At 30.8% G+C, this 18,479-nt stretch overlaps 1 protein-coding gene and 1 long non-coding RNA gene across 2 annotated transcripts; one reads left to right on the forward strand and one right to left on the reverse strand.

Annotated features, from left to right (window-relative positions):
* The first annotated feature begins 880 nt into the window (after nt 1-880).
* Nucleotides 881-10,963, forward strand: LOC127247333 (uncharacterized). Its single transcript, XR_007837883.1, has 3 exons — nt 881-3,449; nt 4,122-4,242; nt 10,842-10,963. It is a non-coding gene; the product is annotated as an uncharacterized LOC127247333 (long non-coding RNA).
* Nucleotides 4,089-10,975, reverse strand: LOC127247332 (transcription initiation factor IIE subunit alpha-like). Its single transcript, XM_051269163.1, has 11 exons — nt 10,827-10,975; nt 9,685-9,719; nt 9,461-9,583; nt 8,906-9,026; nt 8,266-8,394; nt 7,346-7,455; nt 7,058-7,241; nt 5,761-5,964; nt 4,684-4,917; nt 4,362-4,560; nt 4,089-4,237 (listed from the first exon to the last, which is right to left on the reverse strand). Exons 2-11 carry the CDS (start codon nt 9,708-9,710, stop codon nt 4,146-4,148), a joined length of 1,422 nt encoding a protein of 473 aa, XP_051125120.1. The 5' UTR covers nt 9,711-9,719; nt 10,827-10,975; the 3' UTR covers nt 4,089-4,145.
* Nucleotides 10,976-18,479: the final 7,504 nt, after the last annotated feature.

The raw sequence follows: 18,479 nt of genomic DNA on the forward strand, positions 1-18,479 counted from the left end.
TTTTATGACTGTTGCTTTTGAATCTGTTGTACCTCTGCAGTAAATATATGCTACATAGAGCTAAAGAAAGGATAGAAATGGAGAATGATTCTGTTAATATGCAATAAGAGAGCTTAAATCATGTTTTAAAAACGATTTAGTATGTAAACAAAAATGTTAACCTAAATGATGCTCGTCTAAGCTACTCTCATTTATAGTTGTGAATAATGCAGGCCACGGCAACATCTTGTGCTTGTTTCTTGGAAGCATTGGATTGTGAACATAATTTTACTTGCACTCAACATAATTTTACTTTTTAAGTAAATAACAAAGCACTTCCTCAGTTAGAGAAAAGGAATTGGATTGTCAGATTTATAACCAAAGTCATAACAGTGTTACTACTTACTTGATAAGTTGCCTTCCATCAATCGATTAATTGTTGGGTGTGATATGTTTTAATATTATTGTGTATTTAATCAACAAAACAGAGAAAAGTGTCATCATCCAAGTTGATTGATTTATGAAATGATTGACGAAGACATTTTTTTGAAGATTTGAAACAAAGAAGATGAAGAAGATATTGATGACAAAGAAGATGGTGAATATATTAAATTTGATGATTACAGTTTATGATCAAACTCTTAAGATAATGCACATATTTTCTTAGCATTTATGGCAATACTTAAAATTATGCACATATTTATTGTTAAGTATGAAAATTAACTTATCATTGTTGATTAATTTTTGCAAGATGAATATATATATATATATTTATATCTATATTGCTAGCTTGAGCCATACATTGTTATAGCATGTTCACGAACTGTCCGTGGTGCACCATGTCAGCAAAGATTTTTGTGCAACACTGAAGTGGCATAGTGCTGTATCCGCACACGGCACCGTTTGGCGGTAGCAATTACGCCATCTTGTATTAGAAGTGTCTAGAATCCGTAATGCTTACATCTGCATTCCCTATCACCGCCACAACCCTTATAAATAGAGAAACCCTAATTTTCACGTCGCCACATTTGCTATCTCTTCCGCTCTCCCTTTATTGCATTTTGTATTCTTGTTTTATTAAGATTTGTTGATACAGATCGGTTTTTGTCCAAATCTCTCTAGATTTTATTTTGTTTTGGAGGTGTGACTTATCTGTGAGTTCCTTCGGTGAGGTATAAGCAATTCTTATTCTTGATTTGTGTTTTGGGAAGTCTTGTTCTTCTGTTTCTGTCAGTTGTTTGTTCTTTTCTTTTGTATGAATTGAAGAGTTTTAGATCTACATAAGTAGTATGAATAACTGCTCAAAAAGGGATATCCATTTTTTTTTTTTAATTTTATACTATAATTGTTGTTTTATTTATGGCAATAGAAATAATTGGTGGTGTTGATTGATTGTTGTCATTGTAAAGTTCATCATTTCATATTTTCCTATTCTGATAGTAAAAATTAAGAATCTTATTATTGATTTTCATACTTTTGGTATTTTAGTAAGGTGTCAAAGTAGAACAATAATTTCTAGAAAAGATAAATTCAGTTTGCCTTACATATTTAAAATTGAATGTTGTGATGACTTGATCTAAATATGTTTGACAATCATTCTTTAGCAGCTCATATTTAAATATATATGAACAGTTACTCTTTCACCTTTTGAGTTACCAGAAATTAAGTGTATTGCATGCGATATTTTGATTCAGAAATGCAATTAATCACTCAAATTGTAATGTGGTATATCAACTAAATACAGACTGTAACTACTTTGTGTTTAATAGAAGAGCTTAGAGCACTCGAGAATGTGCTGTGGACGAGTTACTTATTTATGTATTATTGTATGATGGGATAATATGGCCAAGAAATACTGTTTGCATATATATCTTGTAAGTTATATCATGCTCAATATTGTCTGAATCCACACGGAACACTGTAGAATATAGCTGGATATTTAAATGGTATTAGAGATATAGCTAGTTTATCTAGTGGCTAATCAGAATAGTAGGTAATTAGATAAGATGAATTATTATTGATTGTTTGGATTCATTTATATTGGGAAATTATGTCAAGTGCAGATTATGCGAGTTTTGTGGATTAGTCATTGTATGTTGTGTATCTTAGATGTTTGTTCTGTTTGGTATTCATTGCATTTGGCATACCCTGATGTAATTGTGCTCTATGAACAATTGGTATGGAGAACTGCAAAATTACGGCCATTTGCAATAATAAGTTGCTGCTTAATAGTGATCCATATTGTTATGAACTGTTGTGTTACTATTTGAGGTATGCTTATCTGGTGTGCAATTTGATGGAAAAGAACCTTATGGCATAAGGAGATGCTCATTCATTGTGATCCCAATAGATGTTGGGATCCCTTTTGTATCTATTGTTGCAGTTGGGTGTTTTTTTATCTCGAAATCTAAACTTACTTCAGTTCAATCAATAATTCAATTATTCTTGAGAAGTTGGATGTTATAACATCTATGGCCAATACATTTAGAGTACCTTGTGTGAATATTGTGTTATAGTGGAAAAATAAGGGGAAGATTGAATAGTATTAGAGATTAATTGTTCTCCATGTATTGACTTGTTTGAAGACATTTGAAATAATGTCAACTTAGTATCCCATGATCTGCTGCAATTCTCTTGTTTCATATACACTTGCAGAAAGCCTCCTCAATGTGAGCATTGTTTCCGTCTTTCAAATGCTTGTTAATAAATAGCACCTGTTTTTATTCTTTAGTTTGTAGGCGTGCAATATTTAGAATAGTCACATCATTCAGTGCTGTTTTCATCAGTTACAACTTATATGTGTTTTCTAGGGAAGTCACTTTTTTTCTTAAACACTAAAATGTCATTCTTTTAGATGTGTTAGTCTACAATTGGAATAAACATGTAGTGAAACATGATGGAGAGTGGGATTTCTGAACTTGACTGGCATCATCTTCTTCATAAGCTTTTGGTCTCGTTGGTGTTGTTTTTATCAGTTTTTGAATTTTTTGTTTCTATTGGAAACAGTGCGCTGTAACCAAATTTTATTGTGCAAGTTCTGAAGTGTAGTCAACTGTTAAATGATCTGCTGATGGAAATTGGCACAAAGAAGATTAAAACATGATTGCTTCAAATTTGCAACATTAGATTTCTGTTTTTATATACTCTTTTTGTGTATGTACTCCCTCCGTATCAAACAAAGTGCAACATTTGATTTCGGCGGTGGGTAGTATTAGGTATGATAATTTTGAAATTAAGTGATATGGTGGAAAGAAAAGTATATATTTTATTTTTTTATTTGGGTGATGTGATGAGATAGTGTGAGGTAGAAATTAAGTATAATTATTTCATATTTTGAAAATATTGCAGAGTATAAGAAATGTTGCAGGGTGTTTGGGACGGAGGGAGTATTATTTATGGTAGCTGCAATTTGAAGGATATTATGCCTGCTCTGTAAGGATAGGTGCCGGCTGCCTTGTCAAAACGGTGAGGTATGTATATGGTACTTTGTTCAAATTTGTTTGTGTTTGTAATATTAATCTTCTTTCCTGGTAAATAAGACTAGCAAAATAGTTGTTTCCTGGTAAATAATGCTAGCAAGTCAGATATGTAGTTCAAGCTTGTAAACTAACAAGTATGTGTAAGTCTAGAGTTCTTTCTAAAGCAAACTCTAAAGCAGAAATGAATAAGGCTCATCCGACGAAAGATTTGGAATCCATATGGTTAAAATAAGTAGTGTAATCAATCTATTAACTAATCTCAATCCCAGGGGGTATGACATGAATGCTAAAATTACAGAGGGTATTGATAAATCCTTCAGATAAAACAATGGTCACCAATTGTTTGTTCTTAAGAGGAATTATATGCCAATATATTCCAATATTTATTTTTAGCAGTGTGGACATTGCTTGGTTTTACATAGAACTCCAACAAATGTTTGCTGCAACTAAGATTTCATTGTCACATAAGGTGTCCTAGTTTTCTTCCACATGATTTCACTACCATATAAACAGAGCAATACACACTACAACACATAAGCATAGAGATGCCATTTACAGTGAAGTCCAGTACATAAACATGCACACCCTAACAGTAGTCGTTACAACACTAGATATTCTACACCGGTTATAGTCACACTATCACTGAATTAGTTCTAATGGCAGGAGAGTCGTGCTGTAGTTGAGCATTCAGCCTTCTTCCCAGTCGATGTCTTCTTCCTCTTCGGAAACTTCAGCTTCCATATTTAAGTCGCCAACTTTATAATACCCGGTTGCGCCACCTGAGGTATGTGCAATTTATACTCATTACCAAATGCCAATCCAATTTTTCTTTTATGGCCTATCTTCATTTTGATTTCAGTTTGAAATAAGCAGCTGGAAAAATTAATAAAACATAGTATTTACCTGTTGGAGGGGGCTCCTCCCACTCAGCATTATCTCCCTCATAATCATCTCGTTTTGACTTCATGCCAACTTGGCGTTCAGCAGTTAGGTTTCCATGGGAGATTGTAGCGTTAGTCGACTCTTCTTCCTTCTTGACTGATTCTTCTTGCTCCTGTTGGCGCTTAAGTAGAGCAGCATAATATGCTTTGATGTATTCATCCTAGAGTCAAAATATGACAACAGTTTATATTAATATAATAGACGCTAACGCTATAGCGCAAATTCAACTCATCTAAAGAGAAATATGGAGACGAAAAAAAAAAAAAAAATTGGTTTGAAAAACCTGTATGTTCTTTTCATCCTCGTTTGCAGTGGTGGATTTTTTGTCATCAAAATTTCCAGAAGCTGTCAAATTACCGCCAGTCTTCGACTCTGCCTTGGCTTCCCCACGTTGCTCTCTTGTAAGGTTCATTCCTTCTTTTATCATCCATGGAGGCAAAACTTTCATAGGTGCATTTGCACTCGCAGTTTTAACACTTTCTCCTTTATCATCAATACCTGTGAAAGCAACCTCAACCTGTCCATCCCAAGGTCTAAGTTCTCATCCAAACAGTTCTAATAATCACAAAGTTAAGAAAACGACAAATTATTAGGTAAGTAGCTCATGCTGCTGAATATTGCTATCTAAGATTACCTTTTCATTCTTCAATAGTCTCACTACTATATAATCTATTTACAGCACAAACACACAGCACACAGCTCTGGAAACCGATATAATATTTACATAAATATATGGAGTGTGTTCGTTTATGGGATTTTGCAAAAGTTTACTATTCATCAAAAAAAATTTCCCCAAAAATATCAAATCAAATATCTATTTTTTATTTTTTATATTGTACTAAAAATTAATTTTACATTCAAAACATCGCATCAATATCTATTTTTATCTCATCATACAATTATTCAATTCAAATCCTAATTCAAAATTTAAACCCCCAAACAAGCACACCCATAGTGATTAACCATGCAAATAGTTTGTTTACTTGTATTTTAAATTCATTTTCGTACTACTCACAAAATTTTTCCCTTTAAAAAGACGTACCATTTAATGTCTAATTTTCATTTAAAATGTTACATAAAAAAATATATTAGCTATTTAAACATAGGATCCAACATCTATTTTCCATTTAAAACACCAAATCCAATATATATTTTTCATTCAAATTTAAATTATTCCCAAGACACCCAAATACTTTCAAAACACAACTAAACAAGTATGTGAAATCTATATACATATGCAATAAAACATCCCAAGAAAATTATCCTCAGCAGGAAAAAATATATGCATACGCCGACTATTTGGACGCAAAAGTGGAAGAAAACAAAAGCTTAGCAAGCAGTGAAATGTAGAAGCAGTAACCTTTGTCTCTCCAACATAGGGCATGGGAGTTCCACCAAAGCCAAGGCCATTAGAAGATTTTGAAGGGTCATTGGCATTGAGGTCTCCATTGGCAGCTCGGTTGGCTGCACTTGCTCTAAGTTCCCATGCTTGAAGACTACCAAATTCGGGAACAGGTAAATCCTTGACTCTTGCAAGTTGGTCCATTAATGGCTTGAGCTGTTCCTGTAATTGAACAAATAGAAAGAGTATATTCAATTTTGGGCATTGATATATAAAATTCCACACACTATATTTGCCTTTAGGTAAATACTTGAACATGGTATTTACATGCCTATCAAGTATACACGAGATTCCTTATGAAGCTTCTCGTAAATGAGTTCCATGGATATTGAGATCCAAGACATGCTCAATCTTCGAACATATAGACAAAAATTTTCCATCTATTGTTTCTTCATGCCATTTCGATAAGCTCAAGTTATTAGAATGGTAATTGAGCAGAAACTAAGTTACAAATAATTACACATATAATGAAAAATACAATTTGATATTCCACAGCATAATGCATTATGGTTACTGTGTATCACACAATTCACAATACAAAGCAGTTTAACCTACTTATAGTAGTAGAGCACCAGACATATATGAGAAAAACCAATCAAATCCTTAACTCCTCAATTTAAAAGCCTATCCATACCATCATTGGAAACATAACCATGAAACATCAAGTATCAATTGGATCTTTTAATTCCTTATCCTTCTAATTTTGGCTTAATCTATCTTTAATTGTTAATGAAGTATAAATTCCATTCCCTTATAGATGCCAGGTTTATTTGCTTCCTCCAAAAAGAGAATGCCAACAAGTCATTGAACCACGATGACACGCTATAAATACAAGTTACTTATAAATTTACAGTTCAGGCAACAAAAGAAATACATAATGGAAAAAATTGAGTCTTTGGGGTGGGGAAGCTACCAGATGATATCAGAGGTGAAAGAATTAACAGGCAGAGTTTTGAGTCATAATCATATGTGGGTATGCATACATATATTCAGATGAAATAATTTCAGAATGCCCCTTGGTTCAAATAAATTAAATATTGAACCATAGTTACAAATCAGGGGTAAAAAAGAGAGAAATGACTTACTACAATACTACTCAACCTTCGTATCAAAGGGGAGATGACTTCTTTTACAAATAAGAAATAATAATGATGTTAGAACTTTAATGTGAGCCCTTTTCTCAAAACATGACACTACAGAATTGCAGGATTATGTAAAGAAACCAAAAACATCTTGAACAGCAAAGAGTACAAACCTCCATAGTTTTCAGCATGTCCTTTAACTTTTCATGGCGACGCCTTCTTGCATTATCATCTCCATCTCCTAACTCTTGAGCAGCAAACTTGTCACTTTCAGCCACAAGGATCCCATTGCAGCTTTCACAGTGGAAGTATTCATCATATGGAGTAACCAACCGGAGTGCATCAAGAGCGGTATATCTGAAAGTTCGTTGAAATTGATAATCAGAACCTTTTAATCAGCCAATCAATAAACCTTACAAAAAAAAAAAACCAAATAAAAAAGATCTATTTACAGCATATACCTCTTACTGCAATTGGGGCATATATACTCCTGAACTGTATTTTTGCTCTCCAATTCATCCTTCAGTTTTTTCTTCATTCGATGTAATCTATATCTCACAACATCATATATCTGCAAATACATGAATAGAATGGTATAATTAATTAAAGCAGATAAATCTAACATCTTCAATCTAGCTAGGAAGTATATCTCTGTGTGATGAACACAAACAGAATATAGAATTATTCAATACTAAAACCATCCTACCCAAGCCAATAAACTTCCCAGAAATTCGAAGTTCAGAAACACCAAAAAGTCCTAACTATGGGACCATGATTGATCTCCAATGGATATATTTATGCTCTCTCACTGATCACATGACCAACAATTCCATGTCTTAACCTCAAAGCATATGATCCAGGAATAAAGATTTGAAGGAGTTGAGTATATTTCCTAGATGAAAACTTCTATATCTTTCTTCGAACAACACTTTTTCACCCCCTCAACACCCCCCCCCCCCCCCACCCCCACTCCACTTTTCCTTTCCAATGCTTTCAACATAGGCTTTAGGAATAGTTTACTTTTTTTTTTAAATGGTTTTGGGGGGAGATAATGGTTGAATGCTATGTTATGAATTGAAAATATGTGTTTAATGTAATGTTTTTAAAGGGAATTTTGGAGATAGAATAGTAAGACACAGGGGAAAAAAAACTTAAGCAAACAAATCCTTAATTTCTTGATATTATAATAAACAGATTTTCTTCACCACTACCATGTGAGGCATATTTTAACCGGTTAGCTGCTTTTCATAAGTGCTTCCACACATACTTATTTGATATGCAGATATACCTATCAAATTAACAGGATTTCCATATAATATGCACATATGATAAGCCATTCCAAAGTAATATATTTTAGCATGGCAATTGGGGAAGCTAAAACCTGTGCATAGTCTAGACAACAATATGAGTGAGTATGCATCTTGAGTTTCTCCTCGCCTTCTCTTCCAGTTTGTGGACCATCACCAGTGGCAGCCACTGCAGCATTGTGCATTTTTGCACCTTTTGCAGTCTGAAAAAGACAAGAAGCAAAATATAATACAGCAATACTGAAACAAAATGGCATCACAAAGTAAAGTAACACTTGAAGTGTAAGCCAAATTCAGACTAATAAGATTCTAATGACAGATACGTTAGTAGCTAATTCATATATAAGTTATGTTTGTGCAAGCAGTGTAATATAGAATGTTCATTATGGGTCATGAGTCATAATCTAGATTGATAACTGCAAAGGACACTCAAAAATATTTGCAAAATAGCACAAGTAAATCTTGCATTTATGCAAGTAATGTGAAACCGTTACATTCCAGGGAAGACACAATATTCTAGATAGAAAATACCCATAATGGCCATTCCTAACCCAAACTGATCATAAGGACGCCAAGAACTGATAGGGGTAACATTGCATGACTTGAAAACCACAGAAACAGGGAGGTAGGGTAAAAAAGGATTAGAGAAGAGGAGTACATAAGTATTGAAATGTATCATCACACAGGCCCAAAACAATAAACAGCATAGCTAACCTCCTTCCGGTGATCACGAGCCACTAATTTTTCTTCTTCAAAGAACCTGAGAGTCCGACGAAGTTGCTTGGTATGAAGCTTCAAATCTTTAGCCAAATCTTCTTCCCTCACCCATTGCCGCCTGCACAAAAAGAACAGAATAAAATGTTCCAAACTAAGTTCAGTTCGCCACTGTTTCCCCGAAAAGAAAATAATGTAGTACCCACACATAGTATTGAATTGATCAAGTTAATGACAAGGTTGATCTTAAAACATTCTTCAAATTGGAAAACTAAAACCAAAACACTCCACTTAAAGAATCAATAGACTTATGGCCATGGAATCACTTGTGTCTGAAATACCTAAATAAACACCACATATAATAAATTATGTTGAACTGTAATAAGGGGTTTTAAATAAAAACAAACTATATATAATTAAAAAAGATGCACAAAATGAGCTAAAACAACCATACCAGTATGATAATGCCAATACGAATTAATATAATAAATAAACCATATACCGCCCATCAAATTTAAATTTTTACTTGTTTAATCTTGAAGGGGGGAAAATCACCTAGTAAGAGCATCAAGAACCACCACGGCAATCCCTCTGTTGTCGCCTCTTCCATTCTTGGGCTGGTTTTCACCTTTTGTAGTTATGTCATCATAAAAAGCCCTTGCTGCAAGTTTCACCAGACTGTTATCCAAGAACAAAGAAAAAAGTAGCATTAGAAACACTTGGTTGGTTTGATATGCAACACAAATAACAAAAAAACAAAAGCACGACAATGAAAGTACCGGTTAAATGGTTCGATGCTGCTCATGGCTCCCACCTTTCAGAAAAATTTGTTAAACCACCATCAGCACAATTAAGAAAAAATAAAACGATGCCGGCTTTTAGGTTCGGCCGGGAATTTACAAGATTGGAAAAGAAAAAAAATAAAATGAACGGATAAAGAATGGTGAAAAGAACCAAAAAATATCAGACTTATCAAATGAGCGATGCAAAAACAGTCTTAGAAATGATGACATATAAGATCTAGTTGTCGCAAGTTTCTATGGATTACTAGACCATTTCTACCTTCATTCTTTGATTCTCTTTTTTTCTTCCATTTCAATTTCAGTAGGTATAAAAGCATAGCATTTAAAGATTCTCAAAATGAGGCTTAAGCGAAGAAAAGTTATATGCTAAAGAGTTGGTGATCAGATCAGAAAGAAAGGTCTCAATACATATTACAATAGGTTAATATAAGTTTATGGGGTGTCCCTAATGGCCCTCATCATTTTAATTGTATTAAATCCTCAAATGTATTTCAACATGCATCTTCCCGCAAGTTTTAAAATTCAAGTTCAGTTCAACATTACACACACAAATAAAATAAAATAATATAAAATAATAATAAAACATAAAAAAAATAGAAAAGAAAAAGAAAAAGAAAAAGAAATTTGCATCATGCAATGCTTAAATAGGATCAAAGTGCTCACTTAGGCTAAAAAGATTGTTAAGCCCAGTAAATTTTTTCATTCGAATTCACTAAGGAACAAATAAGATTCTCAAGTAGCTCAGTACATTTTTTTCATTCGACTTCACTAAAGAACAAATAAGATTCTCAAGTCAACCACTTCCTACATACAAGTGTTAACCCAACAAAATGAATATAATCACTTGAGGAAAACATGAAATCAATCACAAAATAAATAAATAAATAAAGCGAACTAACACCCATAGTTCTAAAATGCTTGTTCTACTGTAAAAACATTAATTAAAATATGTTCAAAGAAAGGTTTTTTTTTTTTTTTCTCCATAAAAAAGGGGGGTTGGGGGTGGAGGTTTCAGAGATACTGAAAATTTTATGTCTTCGGTTGAAATTGAATATCCCTACAAAAATTTACACACATCCGTTATAATTGTAGTAAAATTGGTCAAATTGGAAACTTACTTTAGAAAAATGCAGGCCCGGCGGCTGTCAACGACTGATAGACGGAGAAGATGCTGCTGAGTAAAATCAATTGGGCCAGGGCAGCTGAGGACGGTGGAAATTGAGGCCAGCGATTAGGGCGACTGAAGTAGACGGCGACTGAAGATTAAGCGAAGCTGCAGAAATGGTGAGGGCGGACGGCGACGAATTCAGCGCGAAGATACGGCGGACAACGACGGGCGGTTACGAAGGCGACGAGCCCAAATTGAGTGGAGGCAACAGTGATGGCGGCTAGGCGCTGATATGCGACGAAGATGAGCGGCGGGAAGGATGATATTACGGCGGAAGGAAGTGAGAAGGTAGACGTAGACGGCGGCGACGAACTGGACGAAGAGGAGGAATGCAGTAGCAGCAGCAGCAGCGATTGAGGAAAGGAGTAAGGTAGGCTAGGGATGACAATCGGCGCGGGCTGGCCCGACCCTGACCCTGACCCTGACCCGCCCGCCGCTAATAGTAATAGATGCGTTTGGATCTGAAAGAGTAGGTTTTGACATACGGCACAAATCTTGCGTTTGAATTGATGAAAACCATAAAATCTAATGCGTTTGTTTTGGATTTTTCTTATAAAAAGTTTATTATAGTATATATATATTTTTTTAAAAAAGTATAAAATTAAATATTTATCTTTAATATTATATTAAAATTTAAAAAATAATTTTAATTTAAAAATATTTTATCATTATTTTTATATTGTTTTAAATAATTATTTTAATTCAAAATTTTAAGGTGTGTTGTTTTGTGTTTTGATTTTAAAATTTTTTTATTTTTTATATGAGTATAAGAAATTGTATATGTATAAAAAGTATCAAAACAATGAATGTATGTATATATATATATATATAATACCTTCTCATTTTTTTTTACAAACTCACTGCAACATTTTCAAATTTAAAAATAATTACTAATATATATACATATATTAATATACACTCAACTTTATCTCATCACATTATTCAAATAAAAAAAAAATAATCATTTCTCTCTCTAATCACATCACTTAATGTCAAATGATCTTAAATCACCATATTTAATATTTCCCCACCTAAATTTTTGTGTCAAATACAAATATTGCACGATGTTTGGAACCGAAGAATTATATATTTTTGAAAAAGTATGTTAGAAATTTATTTTTTTTAGAAAAGAAACAAACTCTTATTATTTCATATCCCAAATTTAGCGGTGGTCCACAAAATCCGTTTGTCGTCCGACTAAATTCTACAGTTTGGACGACTTTAATAACAGAGTCTCTAGGTTATTTTTTATTTTAGAAGTTGAATATAAAATAATGTTGAAATAAACTTAAATTGGCAAGAAGAAATTAGATAAACTAAAAATAAAATAAAAGGATAAAGTTATATTTTTTTTAAATTTTTTTTTGGAGATATTATTATTATTTTTATTTTTATTTTACGAGATATCGTAATAAGAATGGTGATTATTTATTGCCTCACCTATCATCCAGTCCGTCAATCAGATCAGAGGAGAGGTGGAGTAGAAAGGTAATTCTCGCGACAACTTCTGCTTACAGGGAAGGCGAAAGGAAACCTACGATCTAGAAACATGCCTAGGTTATAGGGGTAGAATTTTTAATTTGAATTTTGTACGGTATTTCAACAGTAAAATCAGGTAAAAATAAGTCAAACGAACACAACCTAACTATATTTTGCACCAGTTGATTCATTTTGATCATATTAAATTCTTCTCTTGAGATTGGATAGGCTTTAGTAATTTGATTTGTACCTAGCTCATTTTCTCAAAATCAATAGTTTCTCTAACTCATTTTGATTTGATATTTATGAATTAAATTTAAAATTAAATTTTACAAAATTATTATTTTTGGTTTCTTTTATTTCTTTTGTATTTTTTTTATCAAATTTTTCTAAATTTTTACTATTCATTTAAATTTTATTCTCTAAAAATATCAAATCAAAATATTTATTTTTTATTTTTAAATATACTAAAATTAATTTATATTCAAAATATCACGTCAATATCCATTTATATTACATTATACCACTATTTAAATTAATTATTTTTATTATTTAAATCCCAACAAAAAAATTTAAATTCTCAAACAAACATATTTATATAAATATATATATATATATTTTTATTTGTTGGATTACACCATTCTTATTTCTTCCGTGGTACTGTGAATTTTTCATGGCATTAAAAAGTCAAATCACATTAATTACAATGAATAGATTTGACCTTAACTCAAAGACTTGTAGAATATGATATAGGGTAGTATGGTAGGGATTCCAATTTAAAATTTTGTACCGTGCTTCTATAGTCTTTTATAAATCCAATCCACTAAGGGTGTGTTTGTTTGATGGTTTGGATTTTGAGTTGGGATTTGAATAGTAAAAATTTTGAATTTGAATAGTTGTATGATGTGATATAAATAGGTGTTGATATGATGTTTTGAACGTAAAATTGATTTTTAGTATAATATAAAAAATGAAAAATAGGTGTTTGATTTGATGTTTTTGGGAAAAAAAAATAGGATGAACAGTGGAAATCCAAACAAATCCCTCAAACAAACACACCCTAAACGAACATACCCTTAGAAAAAAATACATCACAAAGATAATCCACGTAATGACAAATAAATAATAATAAAAAAAATCATCATAAAGATCTCAAGAAATATATACAATTCATCACATAAAAACAAAAACATGTATATAAAAACATGTATCAATGTATTCCTATTTTTCTATAATTAGTTTGAATTTTTAGCAACTCATGCTTATTTTCAAAAGAACTAATTTCTCAAAAAATATGTAATTTGATTTTTACAATTTGACATTCTAATTTTCACAAAGAACTTAGGAATAAAAACTATTCTAACCACCTAGCATACAAAAATTCAAGAAGCTAACATGTGAATTTCAATTAATTCACAAAGAAATCACATAATGATACAAAATCAATTTTATTTTTGATTATCTTCTGATTTCAATTCTTTTTAAGCAAATTTCACTGATACAATTTTCTATGTCGTTAAAAAAATTAAAATATGCACATCTAACTTACAAAAATTTTAATATGCATTGCAACAATTAACTATAGCAAGTCAAATTCACAAGACTAGAACAAATATAACCCAAGAACTACACCAATAATATATAAGGATCTCAAAAATAATTCCACGAAATTCACCGATAGTAACAACAAAATAACAACATATATCAAGATTATAATAACTAATCACCCAAAAATGCATAGTTAATCAACACAAATATTTTTCAATAATTATAAATTACAATTTCACTAAAAAATAATATATCGAAAAATAAAGAGATGAGGGTTTAGATTTTTTACCACGGGTTGAGTCATACGAAACTCGACAAAAAAATTCTTTTCATTTTAGAATCGATTTCCGGGCTCTGATACTGATGTTGTGAACTTATATCTCGGATTAATGAGCTTATTTGAACAATACTTCATAAACATATTACAATTTAATTAGTAGCGGAAGCAAATAATCAAATAAATCTAAATTATTATAATACTTAATCAAAATTAAAATTAAATTAAATTAATTAAACAAATCAAGGATAAATACTTAAAGTGGAAATGAGATTAAAACAAAAACAAACAACCCCTAAAGATGAATTGGAAGGGAATAAAAAAAAAAAAAAATCCCTATTCGTATTTTAATTTCTAGAAATTTAGCTTTTATTAATTTGTTTAATTTCAATTTCGGCTTGATATTATAAGAAATTGAGTTTATTCGATTATTCCCTTTCGCTAATTTTATTATCGTATTTTCTTATATGGAGTATTGTTCAAATAAATTCGATGACCAAGAATATAAATTTAAAAAATAATATATATATATATATATATATATGCCTATTGTTTCAATCTGCTAGTCGTAATGAGTTAAAAAATTGAGAATATATACATATATATTTAATTAAATTTAGCATGTAATTAAATATCGACATGGATCATGTGTTAAATTCAATAGCTAATGTTGAATGCAGTAAAATTATAATTACTTCTAATTATAATAATTATTAAATTTAATATTAAAAATTAAAATATTATACTATAAGGCATGCATTTAACAATTCAGTAATGGTTCTATCTGATCTATGCTCACTAAATATAGTTGAACTCATATTGTAAAGATCAGCTACCTCTCACCCTTTATGCTTTTGCATTTCCTCACATGTGTATGTGTATATGTATATGTATTAGATAGTTAGAAATCGCATGTGTTTTATATTCATATCATATGCGATATTTGATTGATTTTGATTGGATTCTACCTAATTTATATGCATATTGTTTATTAGCGGTGTGCAAAGGGCAAAAATCAAATTTGACAGTATTAACAGAAAAAGTAAAGAAAAATTCAGATTTGCACCACCTAGTTAGTCATGGCCATGACTAATTATACCCTCTTGACATAAAAATTTAATTAAAGTCCCAAAAACCATACTATAAAATAATTAGGACAAAAATTAAATAAAAAGAGATGATCACACGCAGAGGGAGGAGGGAAGAACGACCAGAGCAGATACGCACAAGAGCAGGAGACTGACAAACTCATAGATCGCGCAGGAGCAAATCGACAGAGAAGATTTCCCCTCCCACTATGACTTTATCTTTCTCTATCGTTCTTTGTTATTTGATTATGGAGTAGATAATTTTTTGGTTTGAGGAATGACAATGTTTTGGTTCTTATGTTTTGAAGATTCTTGATTTTCTTTATAAAAGTTTTTTTTATTATCAATATTTGTTTAATCCTGAAAATAATGATTGTGATTGTTATATTGATTGAATATTTTGGTACCGATATTTAAATTGGTCTGATAATCTAAAGTCAATTCAAGTAGGATATCTGTAATTGTATTTGCACTTGAATATGTGACAACCGGGTTGAATAGTTCCTTCTCGGGGGTTTTTCTAGATTGAAATGCGATTAGGCAATATTACTTATTGGCACACCTAGGTTTATTAGCTTAATTATGGGTAGTTAATTGGCGTTTCTTAATTACCTACACTGTAAGGAAAAATTGGTTGCTTGAGCTTATTGATAACTATAACTAATTTATTGATACTTTAATAAGAACTAACTTTATTGAATCAATGATAAAAACAAGTGTCATAATTGCATCATCCTTTAAGCCAGACATTCCTTTGGTAGCTAGTTTTCCGTTAATTTAATTGTTTTGTTATTTTGTCTTCATTAGATAATAAAATAAAATTTCTCCATTTATTTACTGCATTAGAACGCGAAATAGTGAATCACACAATTCCTGTGGAGACGATCAATTTTCCTGTATTACATTAAATTGTGATAACGGAATAAGTGAATTATTTGATTGACCGCGTGACAGGTCAGCATGTTGATGACATGAAACTCTCTTTGTAAGTGCTATATTATATCCAAAAAACATACGCCAATGTGGCTCAAACTTGGTTGAAATATAATCTAGTTGGAGACATACATAGACTTTTTAATCAATCAAATGAAATTAAAGTTTATAAATTTTGGAGTAGCAAATAGTATAACTCAAATAAAGATTTTCCTTTTAGCAATTTTGTAAATAGATTTACAAAGTAGGTAACAAGCATCATCCCACAATATATATAAAAACGGTTAGGATTGGGTTAATTCAAAACTAATATGATATTATCGTCTTTGGGTCGAAATCACATAAATTTATTTTTAAAATTTTTAAAAAAATTACATACAAGTGGAGTTCATACTGCGTTTGCACTCTAACAGAAATAATACGAGAAGCATAGTTTCAGTAATGCCACGACCTCGCCATTTTCCGGAGTAGATTTATGAATTAATCAAGGAAAATGCATGTTGCAAGAGATTGATAGCTTGAAATCAACTTCCCATTTGAAATCAATGTCCATGCTACAATGTTGTTGAGAGGATTAGATTAGGATATAAGGGATGAGAAATACAGAAACCGGAGGCCTTCGAAAAAATAAATGAATCATATGACTTTCATCAATGGATCGAGCAACCCTTAAAATTGTTAGACGATAGCTCTATTGTGATTATGATTTTTGCTCGATAATATTTCGTTTCTACCGTTGTTCAAAACTGACATTAACATTGACACACACACATAGACACGTGAGAGTTTGATTGTTTGGTTGTTGTTGTCTCCTATTTGCTAGTTGTTTAGATTTCTTACATTGATTGTTGGTGGACACAGATCAGAGGAAACCCTTGTCAATTTGTTTGTTATACTACAATGTCTTTAATTAATTGGTGAGTATTACTTTGACATTCAACATGCACTACAAAAAATAATATATTTGTAACGGAATTCTGTCCCTAAAGTTCACGTAGTTAACGTAATTTCATTCTTATTTCCGTCTCTAATGTCGTTAGTAACGGAAAAAGTAGATTTAGAGATAAAAATATTTTGTTACAAAAATGATTTTTTCTTGTAGTGATGATGCAATATCGTATGTAAACATAAGAATATATCCCCAACAACCTAAATTATATCTTCTTATTTTTTATTTTTTTTTTGCAAATTTAAAATTTATCGTATTTGTGTCGTGGATTTTAGAATAAGTAGTAAAGTTTGATGAAGATTGGTGAGAATGGATGTTGTTTGATGAGAAGTTATTGAAGAAGATTAAAAAATTTAGGGTTTTGAAAAATATACAAAATAGAATTAATTTCTATTAGTCCATTCTTTTATTGTAGAAAGGGTTTGGATTAAATTAGGCATTGTGTATGAAGGTATATATGATCATGGTAATTCCAACTATTTTTCTTTTTTTTTTTTAAAAAAAATATATATATATATATATACAAAATAAGATTAATTCTATATATGCTATTAGTCCATTCATGGATGCATGACTCTATATTAATTTCATGATAAAGACCTTATAACAAAATTTTAGATTTTGAATATAAGAATATGTAATATGAACTCTCCATGGATTTATGTCAATTTTTGCAGCCAGACATGATCCTCTTCACTTGATTACACACACATTATTAGCTACAAAAAGACGACACAATAGGATAAAGAAATTGGTACTGATTTACTAATCAATTTTCACAAATTAAATAGACTGATTGAATTAAACTATTAAAGTCAATTTAGTCTATATATACATACGTATTAGTGTTTTTTTATTTTTTTAGTTCGTGATATATAAATATATATTTATATATATATATAACTGTGATTATTTAAATAAAATATTAGATGTGGAAAATATGTCTTGCATTTCCATGCCTAATGGTTGTATATAGTCACCCTTACATATGTAATAAGTATTACCCTTAGTTATAGATATTACTCGTTTCGTCTACCAAATTTATTTTTTAACTTTTCTTTAAATTTGTCTTACCAAAGTCAAATATTCAAGGTTTTTATTATTATTTTTAATTCAATACTTATTTACTATGATTTTTATTATATTTTTTTCTTATTTTTTTAATTATTAATTAAATTTTTCAAAATATCACAACTATTTTTTTTTTTACTTTTTAAATAAAATATTTATTTATCTTAATAATTGCGGACTAATAGAAATTTTTTTCAGAAATTCAAGGGTCATTGTATAAAATAATACTATAAAAAGACTTGTTAAACATATATATAT

Source organism: Andrographis paniculata, unplaced genomic scaffold (assembly GCF_009805555.1).
Source record: "Andrographis paniculata isolate CXL003 unplaced genomic scaffold, ASM980555v1 Contig32END, whole genome shotgun sequence".
Classification (NCBI taxonomy): Eukaryota; Viridiplantae; Streptophyta; class Magnoliopsida; order Lamiales; family Acanthaceae; genus Andrographis; species Andrographis paniculata.

Excerpts from the sequence above, each read along its gene's own strand:
- LOC127247332 (XM_051269163.1), bottom strand. The coding sequence starts at position 9,710 with ATGAGCAGCATCGAACCATTTAACCG. Across the intron at positions 9,584-9,684 it reads AGCATCGAACCATTTAACCG|TCTGGTGAAACTTGCAGCAA; the intron begins GTACTTTCATTG and ends CTTGGATAACAG. Across the intron at positions 8,395-8,905 it reads CTCGTGATCACCGGAAGGAG|ACTGCAAAAGGTGCAAAAAT; the intron begins GTTAGCTATGCT and ends TGTCTTTTTCAG.